This window comes from Ambystoma mexicanum, chromosome 3p (assembly GCF_040938575.1).
Source record: "Ambystoma mexicanum isolate Mex_15411 chromosome 3p, UKY_AmexF1_1, whole genome shotgun sequence".
In the NCBI taxonomy this organism is placed as follows: Eukaryota; Metazoa; Chordata; class Amphibia; order Caudata; family Ambystomatidae; genus Ambystoma; species Ambystoma mexicanum.
In genome coordinates, this window is record NC_090925.1 from 738,802,431 (window position 1) to 738,817,337 (window position 14,907).

At 48.0% G+C, this 14,907-nt stretch overlaps 1 protein-coding gene across 2 annotated transcripts in view; it reads left to right on the forward strand.

Moving 5' to 3' along the window:
• SRCAP (Snf2 related CREBBP activator protein) overlaps nucleotides 1-14,907 on the forward strand; it is a 2,075,623-nt gene that overhangs the window by 1,526,834 nt on the left and 533,882 nt on the right. For both annotated transcript variants that reach the window (XM_069651627.1, XM_069651629.1), the window contains one exon: nucleotides 6,095-6,297. In XM_069651627.1, the coding sequence (XP_069507728.1) occupies nucleotides 6,095-6,297 (203 nt within the window). The remainder of the gene's footprint in view (nucleotides 1-6,094; nucleotides 6,298-14,907) is intronic.

Sequence of the window (14,907 nt, forward strand, 5' to 3'; positions counted from 1 at the left end):
CCCTTTTGTTACATTTCAGAGATAAGGTGGTTCTGCCCACGCCTCCTCAATTTGCGCCCACATTTATTTCCAAGTTCCATGTGAACCAGTCTATAGAATTGTCAACTTTCTTCCAGAACCCCACTAACGTGGCGGAGAGAAGCATAAACACACTAGATGTGCGAAGGGCAGTCATGTATTACCTGGATAGAACTAAACCACTAAGAAAGACTAACCAGTTTTTCGTTTCAGTGGCAGCTGGTAGAGCAGGAGTTCCTGTCTCTAAATCAGCCACCCCAAAGTGGATTGTCAATTGCATCACAATCTGCTATACTCTTGCTAAGAGATAACTGCCCTTCAAGCCTAGAGCACACTCTACTCTGGGCACTGGGGCTTCCATAGCATTCATTGTAAATGTTCCCCTAGAGTACATTTGCAAAGCGGCAACCTGGAGTTCTGTGCACACCTTTACAAAACACGATTGCCTAGACACTCATTCTAGGTCTGATTCTCAGGTGGGACAAGCAGTACTAAGACATATTTTCACTAATGTTCCTTCTTACATCCCCCCTCCAACTCCGGGTACTGCTAGCTAGTCTATGCACAGCATGTGATTCTAAGCAAATTAACAAGCATCAGAAGACATGCATTACTCACTGTAATAGCATTTCTGATGATTGTATCTGCTTAGATTCACATGCGCCCACCCTTCCTCCCCGCTCGGATTAAATTAACATAGACATCTTACTACTATTCTCTCTTTTCTGTACTCGCTCACGATAGTCATAAGGCTCCCTCACGGCAGAAAAATTACAATCGAAGGGACCTCGACACGTGAGGGATTTTAGGTACACTACACGTCACTTTAGGGATAGTGTTACAGGCACGCCCATGTCGACGTCCCCTTTCGATCCTCGAAAGACAAGATGCAATACTCTGCGGTTACCACTAGATGCCGGACTATAATCACAGCATGTGAATCTAAGCAGATAAAATCATCAGAAATGCTATTACGGTGGGTAATGCATGTCATATGTGGGCAGCAGCACTTCATACACTTAAAGTTTGAAGGTTACTGCTGTACTACCTAAATAGAACCAAATAGCTAAGAAAGACACTATTATTTGTTTCTCTGTCAGCAGGATACATTGTTAACATTAACACCTAGATGCATATTCTTCACTCAGCACTGGGACAATGTTAGAGGCAATTTACAAGGGTGCCACAAAGAGCTCTGTATACACTTCTGAACATCACTATTGTGAGGCAAGAGCATATTTCAAGGTGGGACAAGTTTTTTTAAAGCATTTATTTGCAGCTGTTCCTTCAGCTCACCAACCACCTTCACAATTTACTCCTTGCAGGTCTATACAAAGAATCTGTCTTATGAAGCATGTGTCAGGGTCCCATACTATTCATGTTTGTGAGACACTATATGGAGAGGTGGGCTGTCTAGGATTTGGACAGGTAACTAAGAGAGGAGTTCAGTTCTTTGTGGAAATGGCATGGGTTACAGTGACTGTGGTATTTCTCTAATGTATCCTTCAGGAAACCTTTCTTTTCCCCAGGGCAAGATGGAGGCTCTGTGCAGCAGCATTGATTGGCTGAGGCTGAGTGTGAGGTAGTTTGGAATTCTTTTTAGTATTTTAAACTGCCTTTCATTCATATTATCGTCAGAGCAGGTAAACGCTTTTGCAGCTCCAGCCACCAGAGACATTTAATCTTTATAGGAAATAGGTTTTTACACTTTAAGGAGTAAATTATCTATAGATTAAGTTCCTGAGAAGTATTGAGAGTCTACAGTGTCATCACTTGAAAGAAGAGAAGCCAAGTTAGCAACTGCAGAAGTAGGAAGCTAAGTGTACTTCTAATTTCTGATCATAAGAATGTCTTATGAGGCTTGTGAATCTGCTTAAAATCAGTATTCCTGTTCTTTTTTTTCGCCTTAGAATCAAATGTGTACACACCCACCCTTCATGGGAGTAAAGAATTCGAACAAAATAACTCGGTACATGCATCCATCATGTCAGGAAAACGAAAGATCTGGCTGCATCGATGCATGTATGATAATAGATCGCTATACACAGAGAAGAGGGATAGTATGACAGCAATGCCTCTTGATCCCTGATTTTTTAGTTTGAATAGAAAATATTCTGCACCAATCATTACATGGCAGCCCATGCAAAGCATGTAATTGTACGCAGTTGCAAGCCACAGGAAAATAGTATATTTGTTTACAACTTTGTGGTCTGTAAGTGTTGTAAACTGTACTTACACACCAGCATCTGATCTCCTGAAGTCTGCCTACGTTGCCATGTGTGTTTGGCTAGACCCAACTATCAATTTCTATGTTAGCACATATGTTAGCATTTTGGTTCTAATGTTGTTAAGGTTCTTATATAGACTCTTTAAAAATTAGAAAATGTATTATGTAACAGTAAAGACTTTAGCTGTAGATGTCTTTTCCAGTGCATTACCTTATGTAAGGTGTTTATTTTTAGTGCATGTATGCGCCTTCTATATCACCGCATTACTCTCCTCCTGAGAGTGTTGTCTGACTGCTCAATCACATTCAATAAAGTGATTTGGGTGTAACTAGGAGTTAAACTGCCTATGACTAAGGGTTGGGTTTCCAAGCACTCACTAGAGGACACTTGAAAAGTATCCCGAGCAACAGTAATACCCATTTCTGAGTTTGCTGCAGCGATAGAAGTTTGTTTTGTTTGTTTTATTTATTTATATAGCGTTCCAAACCCAGAGGTAGAAGGGCGCTTAAAGAAGACGGTTACATAGTGTGATATATACATTTACATTATACAATTTACAGAATTTACAAGCATAGTTAAGCAGGTGACAGTGTTCACAAATATTTCAGGGCGGGGGTACGTGCTACTCTTTGTTCAGAAGCCAACTAATAACGTGTTTCCTGAAGATCTGAAAGGACTCAATAGTTTTAATGTTGAGTGGTAGGGTGTTCCAGAGTTGGGAGGTGGGCACTGTGAAACTAGCACCTCCGGCTCTTTTAAGGTGAAACTCTGCACTGTCAGGAATAAGGTGTTGGAGGATCTGGTGGTTCTGTTGGCGGGTTTCATGGTAAATTTATTAGTGAGATACGGTGGGGCTAGGTGGTTTAATGCCTTGTATGTAAGACATATGGTTTTCAAGTCAATTTCTTGTTGTATGGAGAACCATTTGCATGATTTCCTCGCAGTGGAGATGTGCTCTCGCCTGGGGATGTTGAGTGCTGCGCGTAGTGCATTATTTTGAAGTACCTGTAGTTTGTTAATTATAGATTGGTTAGCACATAGGGACAGGCTATTGCAATAGTCCAATTTAGACTGTATGAGGTCTCTGGCGAGAGCGAGGAAAGTGTTAGATAGTAGGAAGGGTCTACTGGCCCTAACTTGCTTGCCAGTGTAGGCAGAGGCTGAGACGGTCATGTTGGTTTGTTTGGAGAGGTTAGTGTTGGCATCAAGGTAAAAGCCCCGGGTTTTCATACTTTTAGCAATTGGTATGGTGTGACCATTGATAATGATGTTATTGTAATTAGGGCTAGGTTTTGTCAGGTTAGCACTGTTAGGCAAGATTGTGTGCAGTACCGTTTGGGTGCACTACAGCAACCTTGACCTCCTGGCAATAGCAACCCGACCTTTGGTATAAGTCTGTACTACACAGGACACAGGTTGGTAGTGTGACTGAGCAGCCAGGCTAATCTCAAGAGGGGTCAATGTGAACAGTAGGGTTGTAACAGAGTTTCACAGTGACAGTTATTCAAATAAACACTAACACTCAAGGTTTCTAGATTAAACATTTTTTTATTTATTCAACAGTCAGTTATATAATCCTTCTTCAGAATGGAGCAACACATGTAACCATTATAATACACACTGTTTCTCTAAATCAGATGATACCCATTAGGGATGGCACATAGACACTTCCTACACCCTCATGTGACTTAAATAGCTAGGACACTCTGGACATGGATTTATCACTGGTACATTTAGAGCAATACTGAGTTTCGTGCAAAGATTAGATGGGGGAATAAAATAAAGGTTAACAAATAATTCATAAACAGGTAAGTACTTTTCGAACCTTCCAATGTCAAGTACATGTAACCCTTTCCTGGGGCAAAGGTAAAGGCGCAGAGTCAAAGGAAAGAAGAGTCTCTAAGGGAGCCAGGACAGCCAATGTTAGTTGAACAAAGTCTAGGGGAGCTGAAGATCTTCTTTTCAGGTAAGTAAAAGTCCTGCACAATGTTTTTAGAAATATTTCTAGAAATAAGATTCACTTGGAGTGCCATAAACTGGGAGGCTTGTGAGGGGCAAAAATGCTAGCAACTCTGCAAGGTCAACCAAGACAAGTCTCAACTGAGAGGAAGTAAGGCTACACCACAGGAGGTAAGTTCTCTTAAACTTTACAGTACCTTTGGTTAGAATAAATGGTTCAAGCTGGCTTCTGTTCCTGTACAGCTCTGCAGAACCTGGAGTTCCTGGGCCTCAGTCGTGGGGACAAGAGGGATGATGTCTGGGGACTCCTGCACTGCAGTGGGAAGGTCAGCGACAGCAATGGGCAAACTTCAATTCAGTGGCACTTTGGCGTTTCAGCTCCTTTCGTCTGACAGCAAATAGCAACACTGTGGTTCTCGGATACCACTTCAGACTTTCCTCGCATCTGGGGTTCAGCACTCTGTTGTGGTGGCTCAGGCTTGGTCAGTCCTGCTTCAGGGAAGTCCGGAGGATCTTCCTGGCGCTTGGGTCCGACTTAAAAGCAGTCCACTCAGTTTGGTGTTCCTCTATCTGGCACTTCGGTTCCAGCAGCAGTGGAAGTACAGCCAGCTTTGAGAGGATGTCCAAATTAGTTAACTTTGGAGTTGATTGCTCCCACCAACTCAAGGGGAGAAGTCGTCCTTGCAGGGCTCTCTAGTCGAAACTAATTTGGTTTTTCAGCACAGCAGCAGGGCTTCACCGGGCAAACAAACGGTCCAGGAGTTGCAGCAGGCGTCTCTTGCAAGTTATATTTTGGATTCCTTCGTCCAGTGGTCAACTCTCCCTTCCAAGCCAAAAGTCTTGCTTTTTATGCATGTTTTTCCCATTCAATCCAGCCTAGCTGTCAATCACACAGCAGGGTGGCTGTCCTTGCCGGACAGCCAGCCAGCCTTTCACCTTTGGGTGCATTCCTGTAACCAAGGGGATTAAGCACAGGGAGTTTCCGGCATCTCCCTCACTTCCTGCCCCTGCCAGACATACTGGAGCCAGAGGCGGGCTTCACTCGTGAATACTGCCAAAGACAAAATGAACAAAGGGACCAAACCTGGACGCAGAATAAATCTCAAGAAGGACCTTTCTGACAAGAAATGGTAAAAAAAGAAGACCTGGACCATTTTGACAAAATGGGCACCATAGGTGCCTTAATGCAGCAGCAAACGCAGCCTGTGGTAAAAACACACAATAGTAGTAAAAAGCAAACCACTGCCACCAGTCGTTAATTGTAGAAAGGGTAACATAAAAATGCAACATGAGAAACTAGACAAAGGGGATACTAAGTAACCCCTCCAGCACCCTATGGTAAGAGAGTGTGTGCTGGGGCTAGAAAGGTAGAATTGTAAGTAAAATCAATTTCACTTCACTGCTCTTGCAAACAGTAGTTTCACCAGGAGAAGGTATTTAAACCTTGGTGAAATCTAAGAGACTTCTCTGTGTCACGGCACTGAAGGTGCTGTGTGTCACAATGCAAAGATGCCTATGGAGTTTGTCAGACTCCAAAGTCAAAAGAAACATAGAGTACAAATAACAGAAAAATACATGAGAGAGTGGGAAAAAGGTCTCACACTCTCCAGGTTAGAAATTAAAAGTCCAGCAAAAGAGCTGGGGGTCTCTAAGGTAGAAGGAAATTAGCACATTTCGGACAATACTGCCTAACAAGGATAGTTTTAAATCCCTTGTTTCAAAAGTTTCTTTTTAATGAATTGTTTATTTTTAAATGTTTTAAAACTATTTAAAATGCATGAATCAAGTTTCTTGAGGTCAAGCCATTTGCTTGGAATCTTGTATCTGCTGATGTTACTTTTTTAAACATATAGGTAAATACATTTTTCATTTCTCCTTTGGCAAATTAGGTTTATTTTCGTCATGCCTCCCGTGGAGGCGCCTACAATCTCTGTGCACACCTGCCACCCTCCGCCATCACTTACTGTGCAGCAAGTAGTATTCAAGGAGACATTGCGCCATGAACTGGCCCCACGCTGTCATAGCCTGCATAGAGTCCTCTGCAACATGAGGACACAGTTTCCAGACCTGCGACTGATCCAATATGACTGCGGTAAGAGACTTTTGATTTGGCCAGTACTGATGTGGTCATACTTAAAACTGCCAATTAAAACTGCTAACCAGCCCACTGCTAAAACAGTCAAATTGCCTCAAACTTCCCTCTTTTACATTATTGGGCTTTTCGTAGATTCATATGCTAAGAGTAATTCCCTACTGGCTAGTTTGCTATTTTTTTTGTTATAACTACAAAGTCATCTTTTGGAGGCTATCCACTTCATTTAGGTTAATATCACCCCTACCAATAAGGTGGCTAACATTAGTTCCTGCCCAAGAAGCTATCTTCAGATTTTTCTGACTGTTGGAGCAAGGGAATAGGCAGTCTTCACTCAACTTGTGTTTATTTCTATATATTTCGCTCTCTTTTGGAGATGTCTTGTACTCTTCTTTCGTATCGTTTTTGAACTCACTTGACTGCTTTGTCTTAAGGTTACAGAGATTTGTCTTGTGCAAATCTTTCCCTCTCTATCCTGAACCTCCCATCACTCCTCTGGACCCTCTGGGACATTTTTCTGATTCCAGAGATGAGTGAGACCTTTTCGTCTCACCCAGCTCCTGCAACTACTTTTGTTTTGGATTCACTCGAACCCTGTTAAAGGAACCCACCAAAGGCGAGATCTCTCTCCCTAGTCATTTGAGCCTCATGCTTCCGTATGGCAGTACTCCCACCATAGGTGCTATGCTGCTAGGGACCTATTGCAATGTTTTGGGTTCACTGGGGTGCCCCCAGTGCAGGAGTAGTCGCCTCCTTTTTGTGACTGATATTATTTACCCATTGCATCACAAGCCATCCTCCAGTGAATGCTGTGGAGACACTTTGTATCCCCTTAACTTTGTTGAAAGTGACACTATTGTTACTTTGCACGCATCCCCTGAACAGGCAGGTGGCAGTCGTAACTTTTTACTCTATTTTTGGATGCATTGATCTAGGTTGCTGTGGCAGCTGTAATAATGCACTACAAGGGACCATATACTAAAAATGGCTTTTTTTGTCGTTTGAGGTCCTGTCCAAGATGTCCTGTCCTTTTTTCCAGCATGGGGTCTGGCATGGATTCACATGCTCATGAGTATTCCCCGTCGTCAGGCTGGGAATCCTCGTAAAAGAAAAAATCAGTTTCACTTCTGAACGGTCATTCTCCTAACAACCAATCACTGGTCTCTGGGTCATACTGCCCCCAGCCAATGACTGCCCTCTACCTAAGCCCCTCCTCTGGCAGCCATCTTCAGATTTCTACCGCACGTTCGAGTAATGGGGAGTCCTTGTGATTATCTCTTGTGCTTTTTACTGCGTTTTGTGCTTTTTTTCCAGAGTTTCTCTATTTTTCGGTCAACCGAGCCTCAAGCTCCATCGACCCATCATCCGATTAACGGGGACCCGTTTTCGGATTTTTCAACGACCCTCAAGGGCTGAATTTCGTCAAGTTCAGATTCCAGATGATTCTTCGAGGCCTACTCGGCCTGGACATGGCAGTGGAGAAGGAAGACTACGCATCTGTTCAGGATTTGCCCAGGATGAGGCCTACGGACATCTACTTGGACGATGGGCATTCCCTGTGCCTCCATTGCCTGCTTTCGGACCAAACGCACGTGGAGGAAGACTGTGCGTTTTGCAAGGAGTTGAACCACAGCACCGTGAAGAATCGGTGCAGGCGTCTCTCCGAGTGGCTTCAGGCCAAGGCCCCTGCTACGGGTGAGTCCCGGCAGCAGGCCTCCCCCAGCCACAAGAAGAAATCTGAGCTGTCTTCCAAAACCTTTGAGGGTGCTCCGACGACGAGGGCCCAACATAAGGATAAGCACCGCAAGTCCACGGGCACCGGTTGCGACGGGCTCTCCTGCAGACAGGGCGAGTTCAGTGTCTCCTGCACCCTCAACCATGAGCCAACGCTCAGGTTTGGCAAAGAGAAAGTCGGACCACCCGGGCAAGCTTCTTGAGAAGCCCCGGATGGGCCAGGCGGAGAAGGCCAAGGGGGAGCGGGGCACTGACCCTCACCCCAAAGTGAAGGCCTCCAGCTCGAGCAAGGTCGTACATGTCCAGATTCACCAAGCAAAGCCCTCCATTGAAGGAGTGGTGGCGTCCCTAGCGAAGGATGCGGATTTGGCAGGGTTCGGCCCCCAATGCGAGAGTTTCCCCGTCTGCCAAGAGGGAATTGTCGTTTCAGCCCATAGAGAAGACACCGGAGAAGGCGATGCCCATCATCTCCCGGAAACCGTCTCCCCTGGTTGAAAGGGGGGGTGGGGGGCACGGTAGTCCTGCAGGGCACAGACATATCCTCTGAGGAGGAGCTTTCTACTCTCAAGACCATTTTGGACAGGAAGTTTGTTGAGGCCAAGTCCTACGAGCAGGCTGTGGAGGAATTGGAGAACCCTACACCGCTACCTCCATCGCTCCCACTTCCGCCCCCTTAACCCCCAGCTGACATTTTGGTGGACTTTCTCAAAGTACTCGACACCTTGTGTTTGGAGATTTCGACGAGGATGCCCCTTCTGTCGACGGAAGATCCGCGGCACTGGGGCCATCAAGTGCACCCTCCACCGCCTTTTCACCAGTCGCCCCCCTCCTCCAAGGGAGGATACTGACACGGCGACGACAGGAACGGGCACAGACGACAGCGCATTAGGAGACCTCCCATCTCCGCCGCCCAGAGCCTCACCTCCCGACGAGATAGGCTTGTTCCGTGCCATGATCTCTAAGGCCTCTGACCTGTTTCAGCTGACCCCCGAGGAAAAGGAGAATTTCCTCTACCACTGCCGCAAGGCAAAGAGAAAGACTGTGCTGTCAATCCTTCTGTTGGATGACATTTGAGATGAAGGGCTGTCCCTTATGAAGGACTCGCCCTCGGCCCAGGCGAAGAGGGACCGTTACGAAAAGAAGTACATGGTGGCGGACTCCCAAGTGTTTGAGGTCCCAGCCTTCCCCGGAATCGGTAGTCTCGGCGGCAGCAAGGAAGAAATCTTCTGGCTCTACTGCGTCAACGACCTCCTCCCCCCCAGACAGCGAGGGGAAGAAGTTGGATGTCATGGGACAAGGATTCATCACATCAGCGGCGACGACCATCAAGGCTGCCAACGCCATCGTGGTGTGCTACGACACGGAGCTCTGGTTTCAAATCGCTCCCCTCCTGGACTTCCTTCCCAATGACAAGAGCAGAAGCGTTGGAGAACCTGCAGGAGGGGGAGGTGGCATCGGACCATGCCATCACAGTGGCCACGGACATTGCCTACACAGGGTTCCGTCAAATGGGCAACAGCGTTTGCCTTTGTCGCTGAGGTTGGTTAAGGGCTACTAACTTTTGCCAGGATGTGCAGTTGAGGGTATTGGACATGCCCTTCGACGAAGACAATTTGTCTGGCAAAACTGTGGACGAGCCTCTTCAGGCCATCAAGGCAGACACCAAGACGGCTCGTCCAAAGGCATTGTGTAGAAGTTCTTCGTCCTACCGTCACACATCCTGCTCTTCGACCCAGGAGGCCTACAGGGGCCGCCGCAAGACTAGAGGAGGTTGCCGTTGTCGACAAGGTTCCCAAGGCCGCTCCTCCACGGTGAAAAAAGATTGAGCCGGCCGTGACGTCGGGGCCCACACCTGCGCACCCCAGTGGGAGGCTGGCTGGTGAAGTTCGTGAGGGTGTGGATGTCCATCTCCACCGACCGTTGTGTGCTGGATGCTCTGGCCCACGGACACACCCTGGAATTCTAACAAAAGTGTCCGCGCATACCACCAGTGGCCAGGCAGGAAAACCACGTTCCTCAGCTTCTGCTGGAGGTGCAATCCATGCTGAAGAAGGGCGCGATAGAGCTTGTTCCAAAGAGGCTCCAGCGCTCTGGAATGTACTCTGCACTTCCTCGTCAAGAAGAAGACAGGTGTTTGGAGGCCCACCCTAGACCTCCGCCATCTGAACAAGTACATCCGATCCCAGAAGTTTCGGATGGTCACTCTTCAGCACGTGCTAGGACAGCTGGAAGAGGGGGGTTTCCCTATCGTCGCTGGACTTGGAGGATGCCTACTCTCACACCCCCATTCACAAGGCACACCGCAAGTTTCTGCGCTTCGTGGTTCAAGGGCAACATTACCAGTTCAAGGCCATTCCGTTCGGATTGAAGTCAGCGCCAAGGGTTTTCACCAAGTGCCTGGCTCCGGCGGCGGCACAGCTGCGTCTCCAAGTAATCCACGTATACCCTCACTTGGACGACTGGCTCATCCGAGCGAAATCGAGGCGAAGACCGTCCAGCTGCTCACGGAGCTGGGGTTCTTGGTGAACTATGCAAAGTCATGCTTGGTGCAAGACGTGCTGTTTCTGCGGTCGTGGCTGAACAGTGTCGTGCCTGGCGTCTCTGTCCGAGGAGAGGATAGCGGCCATCCTGGGCGAGGTTCAACGGCTGTTGAGCCTGAAGATCGCAAGTCCCTCCTCAGCATGATGTCATCATGCATATACCTCATTCGGCTGTGCAGGCTACGAATGCGCCTGCTGCAAAAGTTCATCGATGCATGTTGGATTCAGGTATCGGGAAGCTTCGAGGACAAGATCTCCATCGAGCGATACAGTGGTGTGGAGTCCACACGCTTCTGTCGGCGGGCGCAGACTTCCAGACCCCACCTCATCAGGAGACGGTCACGACGGATGCTTCCCTAGAAGGATGGGGCGTGCACACCGGCATTCTCCACGCAAAAGGCCTGTGGCTGCTGGAGAAGTTGTTGCATATCAACGTACTGGAGCTACGGGCAGTGTTTTGGGCCCTCAAGTCTTTCCTTCCGTCCCTCAAAGGCACAGTGATACGGGGCTTCATTCATTGACAACACCACCACGATGTTCTACATCCGGAAGCAGAGGGGGGGGGGGCATCAGATCCCCAGCGCTCTCCAGAGAGGCGCAGGACCTATGGCACTGGGCCGTTGCCCAGGGGATGGTTCTCATCCCGTTTCATCTGGCAGGAGTGAAAAAACACCATCACCGACTCCCTCAGCAGGGAGCTGTGCTCTTGCCATGAGTGGAGCTTCAGCAGGACCAAGTGGATCTTCTGTTGCGATGATGGGGCAATCCCCACATCGATCTGTTAAGTGCCGGAGGTTCGCCAGAAGGTTTCCCCAGCCGGGGAGCATGGGGGACGCATTCTCATTCCCCTGGGATAGCCTGTTTCTGTATGCGTTCCCTCCGTTGCTTCTGCGACTAGTCAATCAACTCAGACTGTCCCGGTGCAGGATGATCCTCGTTGCACTGGCGTGCCCGAGACAGATATGGTACCCGGACCTTCTGGACTTGTCGGCGTCCCCTCCAGTCAAGCTTCCGGTGGCCGTAGATCTTCTCACCAGAGAAGGAGGCGCAATCCTGCACCACGACCGAGGGTCGCTGAACTTGCAGGCATGGCTCCTGCAGCGCTAGAGTTCGGAGGATACGATATCCCGGCGGACTGCAAGGAGGTGCTTCACAAGGCCAGGGCTTTGTTTACCCTGAAATGCTACGGACATAAGTGGAAGAGGTTTGCCGTCTGGTGCCATGTACAGAAGATCGACCCTCTACGGATTACGGCTCCACAGGTGCTGCTGTATTTGCTGTCGCTGGCCAAAGCGGGGCTGGCTCATGCTTCCATCAAGGTTCATCTGGCGGCTATCTCCCGCTACACCAGAACTCTGGGACGGTCGTCGTCGCCACACAGCCTGGTCAAGGAGTTCATCAAAGGACGTTTCTGTTTGTTCCCGCCGGTGAAGGCTCCGGCGTGGGAGCTCAATGTGGTGCTGACTAGGCTCATCGGTACACCGTTCGAGCCTATGCATTCGGCGCTGCTGAAATTCTTGTCGTTGAAAACGCCGTTTCTTGTGGCCATCACCTCCACACGACGAGTGGGAGAGGTCCAGGCCCTCTCTTGAAAACCACTGTACTTAACATTCCACAAGACTAGGGTAGTGCTACGGACGCACCACTCCCTGCCCAAAGTGCCGTCGGATTTTCATCTAAACGAGCCCTTGGTGTTACCTGTATTCTTCTCGGCGCCTTTGTCGCCCATGAGAATGCTTTGCACTTGCTGGATGTGGCTAGAGTGCTGAATTTCTACGTGGACCGCACAAAGAGTTTTCGGAAGACGTCACAAACTTTGGGCCTTTGAACCAAGGAAAGGCCCTCTTCCAAGGCTTCCATATCCAGTTGCCTCTCTGGCTACATCACCCATTGTCACCGGTTGGCAAACCAACCGTTGCCTGGCAGTCCGAGAGACCAGTCGACCAGAGCGATCGCTGCAACTACGGCGTTCCTGTCTGGTGTGCCCCTGCTGGACATCTGCAGGGCTTCTACGTGGAGGTTGACGCACACCTTCACGAGATTCTACTCCGTCGACCGGGATTCCAGGGAGGAGTCTAGAGTCGGCCAAGCAGTGCTGCACAACCTGCTTGCTTGATGGTGAGCCCGGTGAGGAGGTAAGAGATGCTTAATGTTGAGCCTTGCCACTTCCCGTGGTTGTGCATGTGTGTACTGCTATGTATTCTTTATTCATGAGCATGTGAATCCATAGACCCAATGCTGGAGGCGGAACAAGTTACTTACTTGTAACTGTTGTTCTGCAGCATTGTCTGGCATGGATTCAAATGCAAACCCTCCCGCCTACCCCTCTGCGGCTCTTCTCTTGGTCCTACTGCCACTTTACGTGCTGCCAAATCTGAAGATGGCTGCCAGAGGAGGGGCTTAGGTAGAGGGCAGTCATTGGCTGGGGCATTATGACCCAGAGCTCAGTGATTCGTTTATAGTAGAAAGACAGTTTAGAAATTAAACTGGAACCGTTTTTTCTTGTACCGAGGATTCCCAGCCTGACGACGGGGAATATTCATGAGCATGTGAATCCATCCCAGAACCATGCTGGAGAACAACAGTTAAGGTAAGTAACTTGTTCCTTCTCAAAATCTTTTTTAAACCCCCCCCCCCCCCAATGCAATGTAGATTAACCCTTTCCCAGCTACACAAGTAAAGAATGTGGGACTCTTTGAACAGACAGATCAAAACAGTCTGAGGTTCAAGGTCTTCAGGGAGCCAGGACAGCCAATGTCAAATGAGCAAAGTCTAGGGGAGCTGGAGTTGTTCTTGAAGGTAAGTAAAAAGTCTTGCACAATGTTATACAGAGTTTTAGTTGAAAAGGAAATCACCGTTGGGCCACAAGCTGGGAGGCTTGTGATGGCCAAAGCTGCAAGAAACTCTGCAAAAGGTAACAAAGACCAGCCTCAACTGAGAGCTAGCCATGCTACACAACAAGAGCGGAGTACCCCTTAATTTACAGTCCCTTAGGTCTGAAGAAATTGCTTCCAGCTGGCTTCTGTAACAGTTGTAGTATGGCAGACACTGTTCCTGGGCGTTAGTCATGGGGACAAGAGGGAGGACGTCTGGGGACTCCTGCACTACGACTTTAAGGTCGGCGGCAGCAATGAGCAAACTTCAGATCAGTGGCACGTCACGATTTCAGCTTCTCGCGAACAGCACCACTTCGGTTCTCGGATACCTTGTGGACTTTCCTTGCTTCTGGCGTCCAGCACTCTGTTGAGGTGGCTCAGGCTTAGTTAGTCCTGCTTCGGGGGAGTCAGTAGGACCTTCCTGGAGCTTGCGTCCGACTTAAAAACGATACTCTATTCTGGTGTTCCTCTTCCTGGCAATCTGTTCCTGCAGCAGCAATGGAAGTACAGCCAGCTCCGAGATGATTTTGAGATGAGTTTGTGTTGTGGGCGATTGGTGCCACCAACCCAAGGGTAGAAGTCATCCTTTGCAGGGCTTCTCTGGTCGAGGCGAATTCGGAGCTTCAGCGGGGCTTCTCTGGTCGAGGCGAATTCGGAGCTTCAGCAGGGCTTCACTGGGCAAACCAACATTCCAGGAATTGCAGGAAGCATCTCTTCCAAGTTATTCTTGGGATTCCTTTGTCTAAAAGACCTCTCCATTTATGCAGGTTTCTCCCATTCATTTGCAGCCTAGCTTTCACTCACTGAAAGCGAACAGTATCTTACAGGAGCACCCCTTAAATATATTGGGTTAACCCCTGATCATGCTCACCCCAGAGTAAATGCACCCCTCTAGAGAATTAAGGCCAGGAGTCTATCTTGCAAGGATAACAAACTTTAATCTTTACAGAAAATTAGGACAGGATCAAAGAAATCTGCTTCTCAACGGTCTGTTCTATCCCCGCAACCGCTGCAAGCTCCTGTAGACTGATGACAAGCAGGCGCCTTTATATACTCTTCAACTTGGTCACTGGATAATAGCAGAGCTCATACAAAACTGTTCTTTTTGCCTTTCAAGGGATTCTGCAAAGTCTTCCTTTCTTCATCATCAGCAATTCCTGGCAGCCATGCTACTTAACATATTACCTTACATAGACACACACTGCATTCCTGCAGATTTTTACAAACCTTGAGGCCTAGTCCCCCAGGAAAAACTAAACATTTTTATAACTAATTTTCATTCATACTCCACACAACTTACTCATATTTTTATGTGGTCCTACAATCTATTCTAAACCCGGTTTCATAATTATGTATGTCGTGCATTGAATCTGTACACTCCTATTCTTAGTATACATGGGCTTTTAATGGACAGTAACAGCTGCTCAGCCAATTCGTGGGCTCTGCCAGTATGCCAGTAG